The sequence below is a fragment of the Ips typographus genome, linkage group LG1, assembly GCF_016097725.1.
Source record: "Ips typographus isolate SLU linkage group LG1, UJ_Ityp_2.0, whole genome shotgun sequence".
Lineage (NCBI taxonomy): Eukaryota > Metazoa > Arthropoda > Insecta > Coleoptera > Curculionidae > Ips > Ips typographus.
Window position 1 is genome coordinate 8530517 of NC_138422.1, and position 26021 is coordinate 8556537.

The 26021-nt window shown below is 36.7% G+C and overlaps 2 protein-coding genes across 2 annotated transcripts in view; one reads left to right on the forward strand and one right to left on the reverse strand.

The window, feature by feature from the left end:
* Positions 1–26021, forward strand: part of wge (BAH domain and coiled-coil containing protein winged eye) — a 213517-nt gene that overhangs the window by 50660 nt on the left and 136836 nt on the right. The gene's annotated exons all lie outside the window — the stretch shown is intronic.
* LOC145730323 (uncharacterized) lies at positions 699–8656 on the reverse strand. Its single transcript, XM_081981493.1, has 11 exons — positions 7393–8656; positions 7048–7282; positions 6790–6998; positions 6238–6735; positions 5944–6179; positions 5504–5885; positions 4781–5191; positions 3587–3937; positions 1500–1889; positions 1118–1409; positions 699–1065 (listed from the first exon to the last, which is right to left on the reverse strand). The coding sequence occupies exons 1-11, from the start codon at positions 8375–8377 to the stop codon at positions 720–722; spliced, it is 4335 nt and encodes a 1444-aa protein (XP_081837619.1). The 5' UTR covers positions 8378–8656; the 3' UTR covers positions 699–719.

Below are 26021 nucleotides of genomic sequence, written 5' to 3' on the forward strand. Positions count from 1 at the left end.
ATAAACAGAAAACTTCCACAACTAGGTCACTAATCCATAACAGGAAATCGTAAATAAAGAAGATCCCCATATAGATAAAACACTGCTGTCCTATACTATAGATGGCTATAAATGCGAACAAAAGCCTGCTCTCTAGTTTTGAGTCATAAAATATACGAAAAAGCCGGCTTTTATATTAAAATTTAAATTTAATGATTTATTATTATAAAATTATTGTTAGTATTAGTATTGGTAGATTTTTTATAGAAACTCGTTTATAACCACGAGTTTATCCCAAACTGAATTAACAAAGTTTTTAGGTACAGTAAAGAAAAGCGTTCTAGTGACAAAAGTTTAATTAAAATTCATTGAAAAGTTAATTAACAAAATAGTTATTATTCTAACAAAGATGAATATAAATTGCAATTATTTTAGTTTTAACGTGGACTGTAAATGCAACATGAAACACAGAAGCGGCCTCTATGGTAAAACTAGGCAAACACTAGCAAATCGCTGTAATATTGGGATCAATGCTAAAACACGTTGAATATGTATTCTCATTTAACAAAAGATGACAGTATCAGTCATTTTTCTCTATGAAAAGAGTTTACTTTATGTAACAACATCAGCTCCAAAATAGGCTTGTTTCTACAGCATAATATGCCAAACCAAGGAATACAAAAAACGACTATTTTGTTAAAACAAAAAAAAAACAAGGATGAAAAAAGTTCTTTTAATTTTTAAGTGAGGCTGTAACTTTCTTTGAACAAATCCTCATTATAACAAAATTTATAGTATAGTTGTCCTTCACTGCAACAAGCGTATGGTAGTAACCAAAGAGAAAAGTCGTCATCAGGAAAATAAGTGGCCAAAATTTCCACAAATTTCTGATATCTCGAAGGTATTTTTCTCAGCTTTTTTACCTTTTCATCCTTATTTTGACTCTCAGATTTGGCCAGTGCAAGGTTATTAAGTGAATATTTGTGAGTAACGTACTGCTGTTTAATTTTTGCGTTTTCTTTTTTTGTTCTGATGGCTGACTTCAATTTCGGTCTGCTTTTCAGAGTATGTACTTTTTCAGTGCAACTACAATATCAGTAAATAAATTTAGTGTTAATGGGAGACTAATAAGACTAACTTGCAAGGAACGCCAAGAGATTTCTCATCATCTCTCCTATCAAAAGAAGCTTGGAGAATAATGCTACGTAAAGTGTTTTCCCCTAAAGAACTTCTTCGAGTGCTCCAGCTTTGTTTAGTCTTAACTGTTCCCTCGTCTTTATCTTTGCTCAGTAATAACTGACATAGCTGCCTGCCATTTAGTTTTAACAGTATGTTATCCAGATTATACATAGATTTATCTCCAGGACTTTGTTGAAATCGTCTATCTAGCATTTCTTTTAAAAGAGCAACGTTCCAGTTTAGGTTTTTATCTAAAATATCACATAAACAACAAAAATTTTTGAGATTTCACAAACTTCTGTAAATTTTGACGTTTGACATTTTCCGTATATCTCACTTACATTTTTTAGCAACCAACTTGTCTAGTAACGGCCTTATTTGCAAAAATTTCGTTCCGTAAACGTCAGATTGCCATAACTCCCGTAGTTTTCTTCCTTCTTCTTCGAGCAGTTTTTCCCTGATTTCCTTCAGTCGTTTAGAACGTGTCTTCCTTGTCGTCTGAACAATGTCATTTAGACATAATCCCCGGGTCAGTTCAGCCACTTTACTGTCCGGAAAATCGTAGAAGGAAACGTTGCATCCGTGCTGAGTTTTCAGTTTAATGTTGGCATTATTACATTGCGCCGAGCAAAAGTAAATCATTTGACAGACGGGACAGAGTTTCAGTTCTTTATTTCTACTTCGAAGACAGTGGAAACATGTTCGGTATCTGGTTTTGTCCATTTCCAAGCCTGAAAAATTCGACCCAGTGGGTTCAATGTCCAAAAATCATAACAATACAAGAAAATGTGTGTATGTGAAGTGATATTGTATATTAAAAATTTGACTTTATACATAGTGTGATAGTTACATTTCCGCACTCATTTTATTTTTCAAAAATATACATTTAGATCACTAAAATAATATATTTGATTTTAAATTAAGAATGCACTTTTAATCATTTTTACAAAAAAAGTAAAAAAAGTAAGTAGATATCAACTGCTGCTTATTTCAAATGGGACTCCCTGTATATTTTTGCATTTTTGGATTCTACAAATATTTCGTATATTAATGTCATATATCTATCTATATCTGTTTTTTAGACATTTACCGTCTTATTCTCTGTTCAAAATTAAGGTGGTTAAATGTATGTAACCTGTAACTGTCAAAATAATCGAGTTAGTCTGTCTTTATTGTCAAATAACTGTAAATAAGTCGTTTATTTGTATAGACTTTTATACGTCAATGAATAGAAAATAAAATGGGCTTTCCAAAAATGTGACCGCCTAAGTTGATAGGTTGCTTTGTTTGGCCGCCAGAGGGCTACAAAGCTAACTAAATGTTTCCTGGACTATTACCACTGTAACTTTTTTGAGAGATTTTTTTAATTGGGCCCTGATATTTGGCACAAACCTAGCACAGTGAATCTAGGACCGTAACAATACTGTAGAAATAAAATCATTAAGGTCGATTTTCGCTTGCACTAAGTGGCCAACATAACGTTTCAGGCAAATTTGACCCTTACATAAAATGATTTTGCAAAAACAGATTTTCAAGAAATTTCCAAGCATTACATTATAGTAGACCTAATAGGTCACATAACCGTGTTTTCCTAATTTTCCACAGTCAAATTAGCCCTTAACTAGTCAAAAAGTCTCTCTGGTGCACCCTGTCACTAAATCGAAAATAACATGCGTAACACTTTGAACACTTTGTATATTCTTTTATATGTCGATGGAGAGCCATTGAAATTAGCTTTCCATGGACGTATACAAGTCGATTAAAAGCGTCAAATTTGACTAATTTTGTTTATGACTTTTTTGGTGCATTTTTTTGTTCAATCTTTAATAACTCGTATACTTGCACCATTTTTAGTAGAGTTTTATACGTCAATAGATAGCCAATGAAATGACCTTTCTAAAAATATTCCAACTGGTTGATAAGTTAGACAGTGTCGCCGCTAGAGGGCGTCAAATTTGACAATTTTTTTATGACTTTTTTATGCATTTTTTCGTGCAGTCGTCAATATCTAGCTAGTTATTTGCAACACTTTGTATAAACTTTTATATGTTATTGGATAGCCAATAAAATGGGCTTTCTATTGACGTATAAAAGTTGATTGGTTAGTGTACGGTTTCACCGCTAGAGAGCGTCAAAATTTTTAAAAGTAAATTTACAAAATTCCTAGTTCGTTGTTGTTTTCCAACGGATTTCATTAAAATTACCAAACTATTTCATTTATGTTTATTTATGTTGATTTATGAAAATTATTTTATGACAATTCTTTTATAATATAACCTAGACGTTCACAAATTTGTCATTAGTATTAAAAAATTGACAACTTTCTTATCGGTAGTTTTTCTTATATCGACGTTTTTCGTCCCTATATAACTGTTGTGTTTGATGTTGATGATGTTATTAAATATGTTTAAAATATAAAGTAATCTACCTGCTGCTTCAAGGTACTTATGACGCGTAAATTTAAAATTTACACTAGACTGGAAATCACTGCTTTTAATATCCAGAGTGACAGGAATCTTCTCTTCTTCGACAGTTCTTTTAGTTTTGCCTTTACCTTTTGAGTCTGGCTTTGGTTTATTGGTTTTCGTTTTGGCACCTTTTTTCGGCAATTTTTTATGGGCATCAGTATATTCCAACAGGGATTTTAGGTTTGCTTCGTCTAAACGGTCTTTTTCCAGTACTTGGTATTCGAATAGCGTTCTTAAATGTGCTGCTGCCAATTCAGGTGTCAGATATTGATAGGACAAAGTCGCCAATATCTCATAGTCGTAAAGAATTCCTTTGAAAACAAATAATAATTGAACATTTACAAAAATTGATTTACATTATTGCAATTGAACAGAAGAAAGCTCCTACTTTCAAAAAGCCCATCCACATTGTGCTTTTTTTTTGGTTTTAAGATAGGTGATATAGGAAAATCTCTGTATAATTATAGTATCCTAGGGATGCCTAAATCAAGGACAAAACTTTTTTTTATTTTAAATTTTGATTTTTTTTTAAATTTTTTATATATTTGTTTTATTTTATTTTTTATAACCAGTGATGTAGGGCATGACAAGATACATCCAGTCCAAATTTGAGCTAAATATCTCAACTCATATTATTTTTCGATTCTCTATCGCTCTTTGAAGTTTCCGCCATGGAAACTGGACCACCCTGTATATCAAAATGCTGCAAACTGAAATAAAACAGTCTATAAAGCTATAAAAGTAAAAAAACATACTCAGAAGCAATACAGTTCTAAATAATTACAAGTACATAAAAGTTAAAGTACATTTTATAAGTTACTGGGATGAATTTTGCCGGTGGTGACTTATTCTAAAAATGTTTTAAAATCCCAAGAACAAAATTCTGTTCGTTTTGAGATCAGCAAATCCATGTTGAGTTTGAGTAGACGTAGTAATAGCATTTTAAGCGGATAATTAAAGGATTTGCAAAGTAGAATTAAAGCAAAACTGGAAAATTTTAGTGAAATCTGACAACTTTTTAAAAACGTTTTTGGGAAAATTATAACATTTAAAAGGATTGGCAACACGGGCTACACTTCTGGTGGTTATAGATACCTATATTCGGCATATTGCCATTAATTTTCACTACTTCTTATTATTACAGAAATAAATACCTTCTTCAATAAATTCGTATAATATTCTCGTCACTTGCACTTGTACGTGCTTGATAATAATCTGACGGGTCAAATCCTTCAAGAACTGTTTCATGGCAAAAGTTTGTGACTTTTTATTTTCTTTAGGAGCTTTCGTTTTTGTTTTCACGTCTTTTTGAGCATGAGAATCGAAAAACACGTCACCTTCCTCGGCAAAAATTACGGCGTTTTCATAGTCTTCAATCGTATTCAATGGATTTAAATCCATTTCTATTAAAGCTGTCAACACAGACTTGCAGTCCGCAAGTGGTGCCACTTTTTCGAAACGTTTCAATGCATACAAAGTGAGTATGTTACCCATACCGTAATCCAATGTCTGATAAGGGTCGAATGCTTGTGATTTCAGAAGACATTGAAGTAATTTTATATTACCTAAAACAAAGTATTAGCTGTGATACAGTTAAACAAATAAATAGTGATAAAAGTGTATTTGTTTCAGCAGGAAGGGGGTAAGGACAAACTGTTGTGTACAGTTTGAATAAAGGTGGAAATAAAAATTTGGCTCAGTACTGTCTATAAACTAAAAAAGTTAGTGACTTAAAAGTTCATACCAAATACAGAGCAAAGCAGGTTTAATCGCCAATACGTCAGGAAATTTAAAGTGTCTTAGTGTCCTTATAAATGATATACTTACTGTTAATAAAAAAGAACATTACTTATTCTAATATACAAAAAACTACTGACCTGATATTACAGCTAATGAGAGTGGAGTGTGCCCTAAATAAGTCTTGGTTGCGTCCAAATTGGTATCCATCACCAATGGTTTAGCGATAGAACAGAAAAAGTTGCTCTGATCATCATGGAAATCAGTTCGCATGCAAAGCAAATGTAAGACATTCTTTCCCTCATCCACGATTTCAAAGTTATCAGGTATAGTTCCAGTAAAACTTTTTCTCCTATCCGCCCAATGAGTAGGGCCAGTCAGCATATTGGCGTTACACCCGTACCTTACTAAAACCCGAAAAATGCTGCTGTTTTCAAAACTGGGGAACAGAGAAGCAGCGACATGTAAACAGGACAGGTTTTCTTCGATCACTGGACTTAAGTCTACGTTTGCCTTAATAACCTTTTCTCCAAAAAAACAACAGTCACAATGTGTTGAATGCGATATAATATCAACCAACCTCTTTCACCAATTCAGGATTTTCCGTAAATAAAGACAAAATTAGTGGAGGATAAGGCACATCGCCACAATTAGGGTTAGCCCCATATTCCAAAAGGGTTGCAATAGTTAAATGTGTAGCTTCCATTTCCCTTTTTGTATCATTGTAAGGTTCCGTGGATACTTCTAAACGTTTTCCTGGTTGACAGCTCAAATTAAAAATATATGGAGATGTTCTGGCAGGTTTTGTAACATTTGCTAGAATATAAGTAGCATTTTAATTCACACAGGCACAAGCATACTCAACTAGTATTACATCTGATATTATCCATATTAGACATTCTTCGAAGCAAATTAAGGATTCGTATGTTTGAGCAACGGATTTGCGAATTACAGCTTGAACATGTGGTTAGCGTAGAGGTCAGACTTTGAACCGAGTTTACTCTGTACCATTCAGGCAAAGTTGGAATTTGGCAAGTTTTCTCCACATCTAGGAAAGCCTTCTCCCAGTCTATGCAGTTATTTCTTAAGGAAATATAGCGTAGCAAACTTAGACATAGTGGAGAAAGCTGCTCATCATTGAGCTGGCTTATGTTAGCTCCACTGTTAGTCAGTAACGATATAACATCTTGCTGGTTTGAAACTGTTGCAAAAAATACGCCAGTATTTCCTCGAGAATCGGCCAAGTTAGGGTCAACTTGATTATTTCTAAGACAGTCTCTGATAAAGTCTTTCCTGCCTTTGTTGCAAGCCTGCAGGAATTTCTTACATATTTTTTCCTGAATCCCAGCACCGCCAAAAAGGTTTCTGCTTCCTGGATTAATGTTATAATTCGTACCTAACTTAGTAATGTCTGATAAAACTCTACCTAAAATCACATTGGACACGTCAAAATTAACCATATCTTCAGATTGTCGATGCTTGAAACAATGTTTTTGCATGGATATGAGTGAATCATCGTTATTCCACGCCCACAACTCTTTAACTTCAACCAATTTGACTTTAACATCTTCATTGGGTGACTCAAGTGCTCGCACTAAGTTGGACAGTTTCTTGGATAATTCATCGTGTATGTTTCTGTAAAGCATTACGTAATTTGGTGGTTAAAACTACTACAGTACAAAACCTATAGAATAATTCCTCGTTGGAGATATTCTGCAATTGCTCCTCTAAATGTTGCAAGCCATCACTTAGTTCATGTTCATCACATGGGCATATGTAATCCATTATATTTGTCGATATGCTGTTGGAAGCAATAAAGGAGGTTTCTGTTGGTTGACTGCTATCGTTAAAGTTCGTGAGTGTTCCTAGTGAATCATGAAATGGATTGAATGACGTCATTGGTTGTATATTAGATTTTGCTGGAAAATAGTTATTTGGTAAGTAGATGTGAATTTAACATACATTCGACCTGACAATTTATCTTGTTAGTAATGTTAATGCCTCATTAACTTGAAATAAACTAACTTACCTGGTGCTGAAATAGAAGAGTAAAGTTCACAAAAATCTTCAGAAACTTCCTGTTCTTCTGGCACATAACTGGACGAATCGCAACACGCCTGACACTTGCTGACAGCACTCAACAAATTACTTTTAACCACCACAAAGGTCTGCAAAGTGTCATTTATTTCTTCAATTTTTGCTTTCAGCTTTTCAATTCTTTCAGTCTTAGTTTTGTATTCTTTATCATCAGGTTTCCACAAGTTGTCAGGTTCCTCTTCATCAGCCAGCACTTTAATAAAACAACTGGGCTGACCTGCGTAAAACTCTTCATTATAGTACTGTTTATGAAAAAACATGCTTCTAGGATTGCGAACGTAAATATTGAACACTTCATCCGAAGAGTTGATGCTTTCTTCTGAAGCTCCCATTTCCGTTAAAGTGGATTTAATAAAGTTAGTGTCTTCTTCTTCGCATATTGGCACCAAATATCTAGTGCAAAGCAGTTTGGTTTTTCCTGCCTGAGTGTTGGAGAGCATTGGCACCAAGTTGTTACTAACAGGACATGACAATCGGCTAATCTTGAAACCGTTCCAGAACCCTACATCCTGTTCACCATTAGGATAAGTCAAAACACCTGGTCCGAATCTTTGGTGCTCTTTAAATAATCCTTGAAAGTGAGTGCCGTTTTCGTAGAAGATCTGGCTGTAGCCCTCCAATTTATTAACGTAAAACAACCCATCGTAAAAGTACTTTTGGCCGTTCTGTTGCGCAAAGTAGAAACCTGTTCCGTGAAGATTGTCAGCTAAAATGTTCCCTTCGTAGGAGTTTCGGCCCCAGGTTAGCTTTTTATACTCTTTTGATGAGTATTTCGGTGCAACTGTGTAAGTGTCCTGTTTGGTGGATGTGGAACTATTGGTAAAATGAAAGTAGTCGGACTGTTCTTCTAGGAATGATGTAGATTGGTTGACGCTTTCTAGGTTTTCGACTGAAAACGTGGCTTTTGAGTTTTCCATGAAATTTGTTTGATTAAGTTAATAAAGGAAATAATGACAACGTGACAATGACATAGGTGAAGTATCCGGTTATTAGATTATACTGATTATAGTGAAGCTTCTTCTTCTTCGTCTGCTCCTGATGTTTGTCTGCTTCTCATTTTGTTTCTGTTGTTGTTGTTGTCAGTAGGTTGTCCTTCCATCTTTTCTTTGGTCTGTCTGTTGGTCTTTTGCTGTATGGTTAATAATTTTTGCAGATGTTAGCTAATCTGTCAGGTGGCATTCTATCAACATGATTATCCCAGTCTCTTTTCCTTGCTTCTACCTATTTGCTGATGCTCTGGATGTTACTTACATTGCTCTCGCATGCTCTTATTTGTTTGCCCTAAGTGTTATGACGCAGAAATCTTCATGTTGTAGTCTTTCGCCGTGAAGTTGTCTTGGTAGGTCGTCTTCATTGTCCCTTACGTCGTCCGCATAGCAATTTGTACCAATAGGATCAATAAATATATTTTCCCAAAAAATGTGCATTACTTTCTTAATGAACCCTGATGTAGATACTATACATTTCACGATTGGTCCAAAAGATATTTTACCACTTTGAACTGTTTTATAATAATATTGAAATTAGTAAAGCGTCATAACTTGTACTGTCTTGAACATTCCACTGTCTTATTCTTGACGCAGTATACAAATAACATGTTATGGATTGTTAAAATTGACCTTAACAGCCCTCTTAGAAGCAATTAGCATATCGAAACGTACACACATATTGCATAATCAACACGCAATATACCGATCGGCCATAAATAAAAGCCACATCGCCCTTCATAATTAGGTATTAATTATAGCATGCCCCCACATACATGGAGCACGCTAAAGGCGCTTTTAAATATCATTCAAATTGATAACTATAAATCATTCGAACTCCACTGGAAGCCAGAGGCGGAGCTAACGAGGACAAAAGGTGGGCTTATGATCAGACACACCCCACTCATGATAATTACATAAGCAGGGCCATATTTGGTACTTTCTGATGGAAGCTGGTTCACTGCACATCTAGGAAATATTCCGTACTCTGTTGTTAATTAAATGAAAAAGGAAGAAATATTGCAGAACTGGGATATGGGACAAAGCTTTTAACTGAACTATTGTTGGTTCCCTTTTAAATCCGGGAATAAGAGAAAGCATCAGAGGTGCGCTATTGATTTGTTTCTCATTAAGAATACTTTTATAAGTTGACTGTAGATGGTGCTGTCTATTTCTTAACCCAGAAAGTGGTGCCATCTAGCAAACTAAAATATATTTCTCCTGTATGAGACGTTTGCACGGGTTTCGCTTAAGGAAATCTAAGTAACACTAGAAATGATTTTAGTTTTCTTCGATAAAAAATTATCTTTAAGTGAAACTTGCCACTTAAGAGAACCCGAAGGATCTTCACTTAGTTCTGGTTTGTCTTTGTCATTAAAAGTATACCCATGTATAGGTAATTCAATTTTCGTTTAGTGTAAGATTGTTCTCCAATATAATAATCCAAATGGATGATATCGCTTCATCGTCATAAGGGGTTTCGATTCAGATTAGATTCCTGTTTGTTTCGTTCCTGTTTCTCGTTAGCTTTTTGAGGTGCTGTCATATCAGAATCGTGCCCATTTGGGAGTCCAAAAACGTTTTTTTTTTTTAATTAATTATGTCCTAGTGTCTTTTTAATATTTTCATGGTACTTTTTTAAAGATCCCTTAGTTTTTATATGCCCTTTTGGGGCGATGGTAAATTAAAAATGTCAGCAATATTGGTCCAAAGTCCGAATCCGATTTCTCATTTTCAATAATGCTCTTGTAGCTGAACACTATAATTAATAGCACATTCATTTGGAAAATTTTGTACTCGTTTCCTGTAATTAATTTGTCTGAAAGTAATAGATTTCTTTAATTCTTCCGAGCTTATCACTTAATACAAAATTTCCATTTCCATTGTAAAAAATGCAAAAAAAGGAATAACGACATTTTTTCCTGGTTCTTAATAGACTAAAAATTTACTGTCTTTTGACAAATCATATACAGGGTAATTCAAATTCGACTCTCACTATTGGGATCTCGGAATCAAAGAATAAAACTGAACCAAATGCCGTTTTAAAAATTACGATTTTCCAAGTACTTCCGAAGATATCCGAAAAAAACTGAAATTTGGATTTTTTGTTTTTATTTATTTCTAACTTTATTTGCAGAGATACCCCAAAACCGAAAAAAACATTTTTATTGCCACTTTTTATCAGCTATACGATTGGTTCATATTCTCCGCCCGACGCGACGTGTCATCTGGCGGCAGTCATCCTCAACCTTCTTTTTTGTTATGGACGCCATATTGGATTTTTACACTACCAAATACTGAATTTTATTCTGAATTCAGTGATGTATGACAGCAACTTATGATTTGCTGTATAAATGACAAATTAATTCAATAAAAATTTTGCTTTAGCTGGCTATGAATACCGTCAAAACTGCCCTAATTTTAAAGTCAATGAGAAAATGGCGGCACAGTTACAGCAAAACGGACACCAGATTCATGTTCTCCATGCCAAAATTAGTTAAAATGGCCCCTTGACAAGTCTAAATCCAATATGTCGGCGGTCAGTATAGTATGCCAAGAAAACTCTTCATTTGAAGAAAGTTTCCGTGTATTTTTCCAAAAATAAATTGATTATTTTAAACATTCCGTAGACATATCATATGATCGTAGGTAGCTAATGAATGAAGCTATCACGTGACGTTGCGCGCGCACCGTTAAGTTGCCCCGTTTGGTCAAATTTGACTACTTTCATAAGAAAGTGTGTTTTAATGGCTGTGTTTGCCCTTCCAAGAGTTTCAATCAGCTGTTTTTGACATTTCATTGGAGTGTCTACTTGATAATCTAAACTAAACTAAGAATTTTTGAAATTTTAAGTGGTAATTTAGCTGAATTCTAATCAATCTTCAAAATCCACCATTAATTAGTACCTACTTTGACCTTCCTCATTTCATATGAACACATTGCGAAGTAAAAATACTACCTACTGCTTTTGCTATTTTTATAAATTTTATTTGAAAACCGTTAGTATTAGAGTAGTAAGCTACTACTCTGTGAAACGTAATTTGTAAACTAAATTACTTCCGCTAATCCAATATAAACAAACTGGAGGTTTTTGCAAACCATCCGAGCAAATTGTCAATAAAGAAACAGACAGGCTCCAATGACTCTCTGCTTTGTATTTTCCGCCGTCGGTTTTTTCATGCTCCTCAACGTCTCGGGTAATATAATGCGGTTCGTTTTTGCTATAAAACGGTTTCTGATTGCACAAATTGTATATTCTGTGGGATCAAACTTGGTTTAAGCTGACAAAGATCTCGTGGTTAATGCAAGTACCAACTCGTTAGCTGACTGAGTGCAACGTTTGCATAGAATAGCTCACAAACATATTTACCTAACAAATACAGAAAACGATAAGTGTGGAAGCCAGTTCAAATACTATCATTTGACGAATAATCCATTTTAACAGAATATGTCAAAAATGTTTAGAGGTTTGGCTACATTTCTCATCTATGAAGTGTAGGGTGTAGGCATAGACGGATCCTATACCTATCTTCTTAATGAAATCAATTGAGAAACACTAATTTTAACAATGGTGTTACATGTGTTTTACGTTGTCAAAAGTAAGCAAAAATGTTAATTTTTGGTAGTATAATAAACAATTCAATCGGTTTAGTTTAATTGTACCATTACTTCTGGGAAAACCTGTGTATTGAGGTTTTGTTGAATGTGTGTGGATGTTATTACTGGGTTTTAGATTTTGGCTCAGGAAATTTTGAAAAACATTTAAATGCAGTCTCCACGTTTTTTCCCAATTTCCTCCGTCTTTAGACCTCCAAATACAAACAGATTTTTGGTAGGTTTTACCTTAATTATACAGGGTTAGTCAGTTTATACTAGAAGGACCCCGGCATACGCTAGTGCAGCTTATTTTAAGGTAAAAATATTTGAGATGTGCATTGGGTATCAAAGTTTTGAATTTTTCGTAGTATTTTCATCACAGTTTTTACAGTTTTTCAGATACTTTTTAAATTTTAATCAAAGTTATCTTTAATAATAAGTCAATGATCAAAGATTCTTCAAGATAGAAGTTTATTCATGGTTGCTCCAGTTGGCAGTCTAGAACTTTTTTGACGCTCTATTGACTGCTTATTTGTGAATAATTAATTTCCTCATTTAATTTGAAACCTTTTTTTCTAGAAAAAAAAAGAGTTTTCTAGAAACTTTGATTCAGATAAGTTGGTCATATAAAATATGTCGTCAAACGCTGTCATTGTGTGGTACAGGGTGACAAAGTGTAGATGGAAATACAAAAAAAAAGTAGAAACCTGGACACCGATCTGCCTCAGATAGATGGGTCAAGCAAGACAACTGCTTTTTACCCTCCCATCGCTGTAGACCAAAAGGATACGTCTGGAAGAGGGAGTCGCTAAGTCCAGGAATTTTCCTTTTCGGGAAGTTCCCAGACTTGCATCGGAATCCTCCGTCCTGGGAAAAGGATGCCCCCGCTGACGGAGGGGCTCTTCTTGTCCTCCATTTCTTCTTTCTTCGTCAGCTCGTCCATCCCTGGTGATCCTGGCAAACTATAGGATGTCCACACAGCCGGCTTTTGTCCATCTGGTTAGGATTAGGATCTGGTGAGTGAGAGATGGTTTTCCCCTTTTGCGTAGGCAAAGCGGGGGAAAGTTCCAGGAGTGCAGTCAGAGCCCAGTTAGCACAACTGCGGAAAGGTTCTACCCAGATTTTGAGAATAAAATTCTCGCCCCCCGTACCGTACGGTGGTCCTCTTCTTGGCTGGTTGGTCCTGATGAATTGTCGTCTATCTGAAACAGAAAGAAAAACTTATTAATAATTACCCGTTATCCAATAACTCGTATCGAGGGCGTTTGTGGAGTGCTTCTAACTTCGGGTCGTAGTTCACTGCTTCTCACAGTAACTGATAGCGTAGGTCAGGTACGGTTGAAGAACCGACTTGATAAACGGCATTTTGTTCCGGACTGCCAGCTTTGATGTCCTGGTTGTCATGGGGTACAGTTTTGCTCTGGTCGCTCTGGATTTCTGTCTGGCGTATTCTATGTGGATTCCCCACGTTTCTTCTTCATATTGTTGTTTTGTATTTCACTCGATGTCCATGTCTTTTAACCTGACGTTGCCTTCTATCCTAATCTTTGGTCGTCTTTTGAAGGCTATGGCCTGCGTTTTCTCCGCGTTTAGGTCGATCCTCCAATTGTTGCATCATTTCTCCAATGCTGTGGTCTCCTCTTCGAGGTATCGGGTCAGGAGTCGGCCGCTCCTGCTCCGGGCCATAATCGCAGTGTCATCCGCGTAGAGTGCTAAACTGGTTCGCTGAGTGTGGGACGCATGGACTCACCGGTGCATCAACCGATTATATCATTTATACACATGTTATACCGCTAATCTAAAAATTCCTTGCAATATTCACCGAGTACCAGAGATCGACCGTTTCTAAATTGATCGGTAGAATTACCGGTAGTAAACCGAATTCAACGGGGCTTGCTCCCCGTCTTTCAGCAGCTTTGACATTTGCTGTCATTTCTAATTTAACATTTAAATAAAAATAATTGAAGGGCTTAATGCGAAACAATGACAAGCCACATTTTTTTTACTGAAATTTGATTTTTTTTTAAACTCGTAGTAATTTTATTAATATTGTTGTCAACTATAGTCCCATAGGGTATGATGCATTGTCATATCTAAATAAAAAAATGATAGTTTTTATTGGATTATATATATTATGTTTAACAATAGAAGTCAAATATCTCATTTTTACTTTTTTGAGGCTTGTCATTGTTTCACATTAAGCCCTTCAATTAATACTTCCGATTTCTTATAAAATGGAGGCTTGGACCCCAGTATCAAAATAGATTTTCGAGGAATGGAAATAATATTGCCCTGCAAAACATCTGTAGTATGTATACCTATACTCACTAGATTTAAAAGAAAGTATAAATTGATGTTTGTTTTTTGTTTCAGCAAATGAAATAGGCTACATGGAAGACCTTAAAGAATATGTAGATATTTTATTAGACCCAAACCAACCTAGGCTATCAGAATCAATCAATGCATTTTGAACTGTTTGATCAAATCTTAGGTTGCAGAGCATCTATAAATTCCCCAAAAAATAATTTATTCAATATTTACAAGAATAATGGTAATTTCATTAAAACTGTTAATAACATTAATATGAGTTATGCAAGTATGAAATGTAGAAATAAATATTAATAAGGTATTGCTTATGATAGAATAGCCTTATAATATTGTTACGGTCTGGGCCTACTATGCTCGATACTTCTTAACGGGCGCTCGCTTCGGGATGAAACCGATGCGCCGCAATATCTGGCCGGGCGCGTATTAAAGTAGGCCACAGTTAGGAAGCGCTACCTGGAAAATTCTTGAATGGTCAAGGCAACCCGCGAAGCGTTTCGCGGTCATTCTAGAACGTGGTTTGCGAATATAAAAGACGCGGTGTCAACCGTAGTAGTAGTGTATTTGGGAACGCGGTAAAGTTTAAATAGCGAAGTAATTGTGGAATTGTAGTAGTGTTTTTTTAGTAGCTGTGTTAATTATTGTACGGAGTGTTTTGAAGTGTAAATAAATTTATTAATTGTTGAGTTAAATTGACTTTGTGTGAACCCACGGGAAAACCGTAACAATTGGTGTCAGAAGTGCGATCAGACTTTAGTGCGACGTGAATTGGAACTAAACTTCGGGTTAAAGACAGTGTTCAGAACCGGACTAGAGATTTTCGAAACAGTGGTGTGTTAAATTTATTTTATGCCAATAACAAGACGTCAAAGTGCAAACATGGAGGCCCAACTTGCAGCTATGATGGAAATGCTTAAACAAAATCGACAACAAGACAAGGAAGAACAAGAAAGAATTCGACAACAAGACAAGGAAGAACAAGAAAGGATTCGACAACAAGAGAAGGAAGAAAAAGAAAGAATGAGACAACAAGATATGGAAATGCGTCAAGAAGATAGAGAGCGGCAAGAAAAACGTAACGAAGAAGTATTGAACGTTCTAGCGGGGACCAAAACAGAAATCCAAGAGTATGTAACCCATAGTCTTAAAAAGATGGAGAGTGATGTTGAGGAAAAATTAAAGGATGTTCGGGAAGACATTAATGATGTTCGGGACGACATTAATAAAATTCAGAACGATGTTGAGATAAAGCTACGCGACTTAGAGCAGAAAATTGACAGCAGAGGACCCAACTCTACAGTGATCACCGGAAACGGGCTCAACAAGATCAAACCTCCCACATACGACGGTCAAACTTCATGGGCAACGTATCAACTCCAATTTGAGGCCGCTGCAAATGCAAATAGATGGAGTAACGAGGAAAAGGCTGTAGCACTGGTGGTGGCATTACGAGGACCTGCATTGGAGCTGTTACAGACTCTGCCTATCGCCCAACAAAGCAACTATGACGCATTAGTAGCTGCATTAGAACGACGTTATGGGGATCAGCATAGGAAAGGAGTGTACCAAACACAATTAAAGGCAAGACTGCAGAAAACTGGTGAAAATTTACAAGAGTTTGAGGCCGAAATTCGTCGCCTTGTGCATCTGGCTTACCCAGCCGTCCCGGATGAAATCGAAGAAGAACTTGTGGCACAGTATTTTGTAGATGGGATTCGAGATCTGGAAGTAAAGAAAATGCTGAAGATGTTCAAAGGAAGCAACAGCAGCGAATTACTGGTTCGAGCGCTGGAAGTTGAAGCTGCGTGCAATGACTTAAAGCCAAGGATCAGGGCTGTGACTATTCAAGAGGAGAGAGAACGGCCAGCCGATCATGCTGCTACACCAATGAATGAAATTAAATCAATGTTCGGCCAAATAGTGCAACAAATGGCAGCATTAGCAAATGGCCAGTCCACACAGGTAGAACGGTCACGCCCGATCACTAGAGTGGAGTGTTATCGATGCGGACGTACGGGACACATTAAACGAGATTGTCGAGTAAGGATACCGTCCCGCTCTCCAACGAGGGACGTACAACCATCCAGAAGGGACCAGGAAAACTCCCACTAGTCAACATTACGGGGCGAATGTTGACTAGCGAAGACAAAGCCCCCAGAATTATCTCCATCAGAAGCCTGGGTAGATCAATGGGAAGCCTGAACGTAGATGGAAAGGTGGATGCGATGAACGTTACTTTTACTTTGGATACCGGTGCGGCAGTATCTTTGATCCGGTCAAACCTTGTGGATAAAAGTCAAGTTAAGCCTTTACGAAGAAGTATTCTCCTGCGCACTGTGACTGGAGAATCGGCTAAAGTTTTAGGAGAAATAACAGTCAAGATTTGCCTTGGAAGGATTACGTTTTACCACACTGTGTTAGTAGCGGATATTGAAGATGAATTTATTCTGGGAATGGACCTGATTCGTCAACATGGATTTTCTTTTGATCCCGAGCAAAATATCCTAAGGTTTGGAAGTGAAGAGTTCATCCTGTCAACCAGTCACCGCTGTGAGTCACCCATTTATGTTTTGGCATCTCAGACAGTAAAAATAAGCGGCAATTCCGAGCAAATAATTATTGGACAATTGGAGCAGAATTCTGGGAGCTGTGTTGGACTTGTACGAAACCCGGACCGACCAGGAAGATGCCTCATTGGGAAATCACTTGTAAATGGAGGAAGTAAAGTCCCAATAAGAGTTGCAAACATTTTTTCAGACGACGTAAAAATCAACAAAGGCGAAATTATTGCGGTATTCGAGCCTGTAGTCAAAATAACCAATTGCGATGGGTTACCAGAACAGGAGGAGCAGTTGGGGGAAAACAAGCTCTTAAATGAACTTGAAAAGACCTGGAAACATCTGTCAACACCACAACTGAAGAAGGCTCGGAAACTGATTTTGGACCATGGTAGCATATTTGGAACACCGAATAATATGGGAAAAACTACCATTGTAAAACACCGAATTAACACCGGCAATGCACAACCGATTCGACAACCACCTAGGAGACTACCAATAGCCAAACAACAGGAAGTGCAGGTATTAGTGGACAGGATGCTTGACGACGGAGTTATAGAAGAATCCTGCAGCCCTTGGTCATCACCTGTTGTTCTGGTCACTAAGAAAGATGGATCAAGCAGATTTTGTGGAGATTACCGAAAACTGAATGACGTGACCAAAAAGGACAGCTATCCACTTCCCCGTATTGACGACACACTGACGACTTTGGCAGGATCCTGTTGGTTTTCTACTTTAGATTTGAAGAGTGGGTACTGGCAAGTTGGCATTGAGGAGCAAGATAAGGAGAAGACTGCTTTTTCTGCTGGAAATGGGCTGTACCAATTCAATGTGATGCCCTTCGGACTTTGTAATGCGCCTGCTACGTTTGAAAGACTAATGGAAATTGTGCTTCGTGGCCTTAACTGGAAGACTTGCTTGGTTTATCTGGACGATATCATGGTGATGGGAAAAACTTTTGAAGAACATCTGGACAACTTGCAAGAAGTATTTGCTAGAATAGGTGGTGCCCATCTTCGATTGAACGCCAAAAAGTGTTGGTTCTTCCAAAAGCAAGTCGAATTCCTTGGGCATGTGGTGACGGTCGACGGAATCCAGACGGACGACAAGAAGATCCAAGCAATTAGAGAATGGCCAGTACCAAAGGATAAACACGAACTCAGAAGTTTTCTAGGACTTGCCACCTACTACAGACGGTTTGTGGAAGGATTTGCCAACATCGCAGCTCCGCTACATCAACTTACTGAGGACAAAACACCCTACTGTTGGAATACCCAATGTGATCAGGCGTTCAGAAGGTTAAAGGCATCACTTTGCTCCAGTCCCATCCTCAGTTATCCACAACCAAAAGGAAAGTTCATTTTAGACACAGATGCCAGTAATTCTGGTATTGGAGCTGTATTGTCTCAAATCCAAAACGGAGAAGAACATGTTATAGAATACTTCAGTAGGAAACTTACCAAAGCAGAACGGAACTACTGTGTAACGAGAAAAGAGCTACTGGCAATAGTAAAATCAGTCGATCACTTTCACAAGTACTTGTACGGACAGGAATTTTTGATAAGGACTGACCATGCGGCACTCAAGTGGCTCCTCGGAATGAAACAACCGGAAGGACAAGTAGCAAGATGGCTTGAAAAACTCCAGCAGTATAATTTCAACATCAAGCATCGACCCGGAAAGCTGCATAATAACGCAGATGCTCTATCAAGAAGACCTTGCGCCGAAGATTGCAAACATTGCCAGAAAACGGAACAACGTGAAGGAGTTGTGTCCATCAGAATGGTTCAGCTGAAGACCGATGATGAATGGAGTCCCGATGAGATTAGGAAGGATCAACTAGAAGACAGTGACATAGGCCCATTGTTGTTGAGAAAGGAACAAAGCGAGCCAAGACCAACATGGCAAGAAATCTCTAGCAAAGGCCTGACGTTCAAAGCACTTTGGGCTCAGTGGGACTCGCTTGTGGTTGAAGGCGGCTTGCTAAAAAGAGCTTGGGAGAGTGCCGATGGAAAAGAGATAAGGAAGCAGCTGGTAGTTCCCAGAGGAAGGGTCGACCACGTACTGGAGGAAATGCACAATGGAAAGACTGGTGCTCATTTGGGAGTAAATAAGACTTTGGACAAAATCCGGCAACGCTTTTACTGGGTGAACTACTGCCAAGACGTGAAATCATGGTGTCGACAATGTTCCATTTGTGCAGCTAGCCACGGACCACAGACGAGATCCCGGGGACCTATGAAGCAGTACAACGTAGGATTGCCGTTCGAACGTTTAGCCATAGACGTCGCTGGGCCTTTTCCTGAGACCAACAGAGGCAACAAGTACATTCTTGTTGCCATGGATTACTTTAGCAAATGGCCTGAGGTGTTTGCGATTCCAAATCAAGAAGCCAGCACAGTCGCTGATATTCTCGTCGAAAATGTCTTCAGTAGATTTGGTGTGCCGTTGGAGTTACACTCTGATCAGGGACGAAACTTTGAGTCCAAGCTCTTTCAGAGGCTCTGTGACCTGCTAGGCATTAGGAAGACCCGAACAACGCCGCTTCATCCTCAGTCGGATGGCATGGTCGAGAGATTTAATAAGACCATAGAGCAACATCTCTCAAAGGTTGTTGATCAGCATCAGAAAGATTGGGACCAGCATATTCCGCTCTTTTTGATGGCTTATAGAGCAGCAGTCCACAACTCAACGGGACAGTCACCATCTAAAGTTCTGTTTGGTCGAGAACTGCGACTTCCATGTGATGTGGTGTTCGGATCTCCAACAGGCCAAAAAGCACGAACATTGAGAACTACGTTGACGAGTTGCAAGACAGATTACTGAACATCCATGATCTGGTCAGGGAAAGTTTGAATCTAGCTAGCGACAAGATGAAAGCTCGTTATGATCTGAGGGCCAATTCGGGAGGGTTCCAGAAGGATGATAAAGTTTGGTTGTTTAACCCTCAGAGGAAGAAAGGCAAATCACCGAAATTAACACCTGTTTGGGAGGGACCTTACAATGTGGTAAAAAGGTTAAACGACGTCGTGTACAGAGTCCAACGCAGCCCCAAAGGCAAGATGAAAATTGTCCATCTGGACAGACTCAAGAAATACCAGGGATTAGATGAAGCGGATCGGGACGATCAGCTTTAAGAGGGGGCAGTGTTACGGTCTGGGCCTACTATGCTCGATACTTCTTAACGGGCGCTCGCTTCGGGATGAAACCGATGCGCCGCAATATCTGGCCGGGCGCGTATTAAAGTAGGCCACAGTTAGGAAGCGCTACCTGGAAAATTCTTGAATGGTCAAGGCAACCCGCGAAGCGTTTCGCGGTCATTCTAGAACGTGGTTTGCGAATATAAAAGACGCGGTGTCAACCGTAGTAGTAGTGTATTTGGGAACGCGGTAAAGTTTAAATAGCGAAGTAATTGTGAAATTGTAGTAGTGTTTTTTTAGTAGCTGTGTTAATTATTGTACGGAGTGTTTTGAAGTGTAAATAAATTTATTAATTGTTGAGTTAAATTGACTTTGTGTGAACCCACGGGAAAACCGTAACAATATGATTGTTAATTGTACCTACTGAACTGAACAACAATGTCCAAACACTAAATATTATTAGAAAACAAACTCAAGGAGTCAAAAAATATTTTCATTTTTTTAATTTTGGTTTAGGGGAATTAGGATGATATTGACAGATTATATATCTATGACAGTCAAGGGACTGAAGTGTTGTTAAATCTACCGTAAAAAATAAATTAACTTTCACCTGAATTTCTATTCGTCTATTTGTGCACCTTAACATGTGTGATATTATCGGGTACTTTTGAAATTCGCTCAAAATGACAGCGTTTGACGATATATTTTATATGACAAACTTTCGGTTTCTTAAAATAAGTACAGCTTAAGTAAAATAACTCTCAAATTAAATTATTAACAGAAAAAAGTTTAATTTTTAGAAAACTCTTTCATTTGCAATAAAAATGCAAGAGGTAAAAAGGTTTCCAAATTAAATGAGAAAATTGATTTTTTACAAATAAGCATACTGTCAACTGGAGCTTGACCACCCTGTCGAATTTTCGATCTTTTAATTATTATGCATTAAAAGTAGTTGCCAAATGTCAATATGGTGGTCATGGTCAAAATTTTATTAAATTATCATTTAATAGTAAGAAAAATTCAAAACTTTGATTTCTCAAACAGGATGTGATTACCGTATGTTTATAAGAAATTTTTATCTTAATATAAGCTGCTCTATCGAATGCCAAAGTACTGCTAGTATAAACTAACACCCTGTATATCAATCCAATCATGGAATCATAATCATGATTGTCTATGACGTGCACGCAACCTTACGTGGTTTTCCGTGTAGTTGAAAATAATCAATATTGCGGAATACTAGTGTGTCACCATCAATCTTACTAAAGAAAGTCCTGAAATCCAACAGTATTAATTCATATAACTGAAACTTCCCTAAGTCTGTCACCCCGACTTGTCATCTAATGCTGTATCAGAAATTCTCTGAAAAAGTTAAGAACCTGTCACTTTCGATTAAAACCTTTACAGAGTCATCCTTTATCGGTCTTCCTTCCCCCTACAATGGAAACATCCCGAAGAATTATTCCAGACGAACTGGGCGATGACGTCACCGAAACCCTGCATGTGGCATACACTTGATTGACAGCGGCGGCGACTCAAGAGGATACGAGGAGTTTTCGACCAGCATTACTATTAAAAATTCATTTTAAACTTTTTTAACCGGTCATTAAAACATGGTTTAGTCGATTAAGTCAACTAAACGAATCTCTTAAATATCATGCAGTCGCTTAGGCACACACTCTTACTTATCTTAGGGTAGTAAGGTTAAAAAGTTGCAGGGTTGCTAAACTTCCTTGCCCTAGGAAACAATAGCAAAATAGTAAAAGGGACTGGCCTCGTGCTGATATACTAAGTGCTTCGTCGCCCTACAGGGTACAACCCCCAAAAACACAATAATTATTGATAGGGGTATGGATAAATGACGTGTCGTACTTTCAACGAGCGGGTCTATTAATTTACAGCTGGAAAATCATTCGGACAGTTCAAGTTAAGAAATGTGGTTAACCATTGATTTTTGTGCTTTATTTTCCTATCAATAATATAAAAAGTTGTGGTAAATACAGTAATTAAATATGCAAAAAGAGGACGTGTGTTCAAATTGGTCCTGTAGATGCTCCAAACCGTTTTTCCATGTCTATTTATTCTTGATTTACTATTTTCTTGATACTTTCTTTTTTGAATATAAACTAACGTTCTAATCAACTTTTACGAGTTAATCTCCTATTAGAGATTAACATTTTGTTGACTAACATCAGATTTTTTGCGCCTGTTTGGTTCATTTAATTGAGATACTTTTCAGATAAGAGTAGAGCGTAGAGCGCATCTTTGGCTATCAATCTGCATTTTTTTCCATACTGTGGGCTTATCCGTTTAGACGCAAAACGCCTCTAAAATTCCGATTTTTTTGAATTTAGACTTAATATTCTGAAAATTATAGAAGAGAGTATAGACTGCGAGAGAGTATAGAATCCTTTTAGATAGCAGTAATAGGGAAAGAGAAAGATGGGACTAACAATGAACATAAATGAAACGAAATTCATGGTGATCTCAAAAACTATACAATTGACAATATACAACTTACACTGGATGGTAGGTAATTGGACAGGATTGACAAATACAAATACCTGGGAAGCAACCATAAATTCCCAATTGCTCCAAGTTGAGGAGGTTGATCAGCTCAGAATAGAAGTAGCCCGGATATGATTTTTAAAATACAGATCAATTTTTACAAATAGGAAATTGAATTTGGATATAGATTAGGATTGCTAGAATGGGGTAGAAATTGAAAGCATTTGAAATATGGCTCTACATACGCTTACTTAAAATTTCTTGGACTGATAGAGTCACAAATAAAGAAATATTAAGAAAAATTGGACACGGCAGAAAACTGATGACAATCGTCAAAGAAAAACAACATATTTGGGTCATATACTTTGCAATGACAAATACTTTCTGTTACAAGTAATCATGCAGCAAAGCATTAAAAAAAGAAATCTTGGTTGAGGAATATCAGAGAGTGAAGTAGCCAGTTTTTTCAGGTTGCAAGAGATAGAGAAGTTTGGGGAAGTGATCGCCAAACTATATTAAGGAAGTAGTATGTTAACGTTTAAATTGTAAGCCTTTTTGGCTTTGGCAGCTTAAACAAAACGTGCGTTTATTACTTTAATAAACGCCTTTACCGAGATCTTCTTTCAGAGCTAGAATCAAACCACTTGATAGAAAAGTATTATTTAATAACTTAATAGCAGTTAAAACTAAATGACAAAATGGTTGGTTTATCAATTTAGTGAACTGGAATATAACCATCAAACATAATTCCCAAAAGTAACACTTTGAACAATAACTTTTACATGCACAAAATATTACAATAACTAAACTTACTGTACTTACATTCGTTAGACTATGAGGGCAGCTTTGTGGAAAGTCTGGCACTCGCGATTATTATAATTTAGAAATGATTTACTATTTTCATTAATTTACGAACCCGGTGCGGGTTGCTGAGTTCGGGACGACTACATGGTATGGCACGAGACGGAGTCTTCTAACTGACTCTGACCGTCTGCCTTACTAACGGATGTCGAACCTTATTTATACCAAATCGTTTCAGTGAAGAAATCTATTATAAAAATTTTTAAAATGATTTCAAAAATTCTTCTAACTTTCAGATTTCAATAATATTACTTTTATGAGAGTAGGTATTGATTATTTGCATCGCTTGCATCGTTAGCGTAGATTGTGATTAAACACTTAGAGTTGGTTACTGACATGCAAATGTCATAGAGCTAATCCGTGATTAGATTTTAAACTTTTGTTTAAGCGAACGGTGCAATGAATCTTTTAACATATAAAAAGGAACCTATCGTTACCCTGGTTAATTGACATGTTGGATGTAAATCTGTCTTCATTTGGTATTCCAGAGCATTGACATAAAGGTGAGAAAAAAGTTAAGGAATAACTGAGGTGTATGAAATGTCTATCTTTAATAAGTGTCATTGAATGTTATAAAAGTGAGCTAAATTAGTTTTTTTGTTAGGTGACCTGACGGTTTTTGACAATAAAACTTTTCCCTGTAACCACATTCAAGGTGAATCTAAAATTAAACTTAAACACATCAACAAGATTTAAATCTACATCAACATCTAAACAAACATCTGTTGCCTTTACTGTTATGGCGTTGGATTCTAATAATCCTCGAAAACCTTCCCTCGTACCAATTTCGACTAATTCTTTGTACGGGCCCTACACATCTCTCTGCCTATTATTGTACTCGCTGTGGCGCTAAGTGTGTTATGGACGTAAGAACAGTGGCGTTGTTGTTTTTACAAAACGTACCCTTCACATTTTTTGGCATCAAGGTCGTCAGAATAACCTAAAGTGGAATGTGCCGGCACGCCACTGGCTAGGAAAACAACCCTAGGTAAGGTTTTTGTTCATCGCCGATTCTCAAATGAAGGAAACATCCGTTCTTTTCTCGACGAGTCGTACTTTTGCACCCCGTGGACGGTTAAACCCTAACAAAGTATTTTTGAAAAGGGATGGCATACGGTTTGTAAAGAGAATGTAGGGTGTACGGCAATTACTACTGTTTCTTAAGACGGTATGAAAAACAAGTCTTGACTTGACTGAAGATGCCTTAAAAGGACAAATTGAATGCATAATTTATGCAACTGATTTTTAATAAAAAGGTGTGTACTATAAGTAAATGGAACTATAATGGTAAACCTGCTTTTATTAATGCAAATACAATAGAACTAAAAATAACACTACAACTTGCCCTTTATCGTGCTATTTAAACATTTTACTGTTGTCGACGAGGAAAACAAAGTGATCAACAAAAATTCGATCGAAACAAACAACGATTAACCAATCTAACCTAATTTTGTTCTGTCTCGCATAAAACAGCTGAAAATTCCCGAAAATTGTTTGTTAAAGTCCCCAATTGTGGCAATCAAAACCGCAGCTGAAGCCGCAAAGTAATACTTTCAGTTTCATAAATGAAAAAATATTTTTTCCACTACTAACATGATAAAGATACCATTATTGACCGATTAGTCACTTGAGAAATTAGGTTTCTCTACCGTAATGGTTGACCTAGGTCAAAAATAGAGTCTAATCTCTAGATCTAGTCTGGCACAAACACAACAAAAAAGGAATCATTATTGACCTAGATAAATAATAATGTCAATGTCTATTAAGACATATGACATATGAAATATACTTGACTTGACAGTGACAGATAAATTAGGTTCTCTCTTCATGTTGTTGTTTTGTTGATAACCTAAATTTTTAATAAAGGGATCCTCAAAAATATGGTTAATAGTGGAAAAAACGCTATAATATCCACGGTTTAGACAGCATTTATTGACCTTATGTCTTAAATTTTAAACTTGACATACAGTCAATAATAGTTTCTGTATGAACCTTGGTTAATAATATACTATTTTCCACTACATATAATAAACATACCATTATTGACCGATTAGTAACTTGAGAAATTAGTTTTCTCTATCTTAATGGTCATTGTTGACCTAGGTCAAAAATAGTGTCTAATCATTAGTTCTAGTCTGGCACAAACACAACAAAAAAAGAAATATTATTACTCTAGGTAAATAATAATGTCAATGTCTATTAAGACATATGACACATGAAATATACTTGACTTGACAGAGACAGATAAATTAGGTTGTCTTTTCATGTTGTTGTTTTGTTGTTATCCTAAATTTTAAAATTTTCAATAAAGATACCATCAAAAATATTTTTCTTGCTTCTGTTAATAATATCCTATATAAACCTTGGTTAATAATATACTATTATAACAAACCCTACAATTACAAATTTCCTCATCGTAATATTTCTTACAATTATAATTTAGATACAATTAAACTTTGGCAACGCTGTCATTTTTGGAAACGTAGCCTCTTCTCGCTCTTCAGATCAATAACATTTAAAACGTCCTAGAAGACTGGTAATAGAATAACATAGAGGAATATTTTCGACAAAACCTTCTATTCTATT

Bases quoted from the DNA above. Each gene is read 5' to 3' on its own strand.
- LOC145730323 (XM_081981493.1), bottom strand. From the start codon at position 8,377: ATGGAAAACTCAAAAGCCACGTTTTCAGTCGAAAACCTAGAAAGCGTC. The intron at 6,736-6,789 runs GTAGAGTTTTAT...ACATTAATCCAG, and splicing joins CGTGTCCAATGTGATTTTAG to GAAGCAGAAACCTTTTTGGC. The intron at 3,938-4,780 runs GTATTTATTTCT...TTGTTTTCAAAG, and splicing joins ATACGAATTTATTGAAGAAG to GAATTCTTTACGACTATGAG.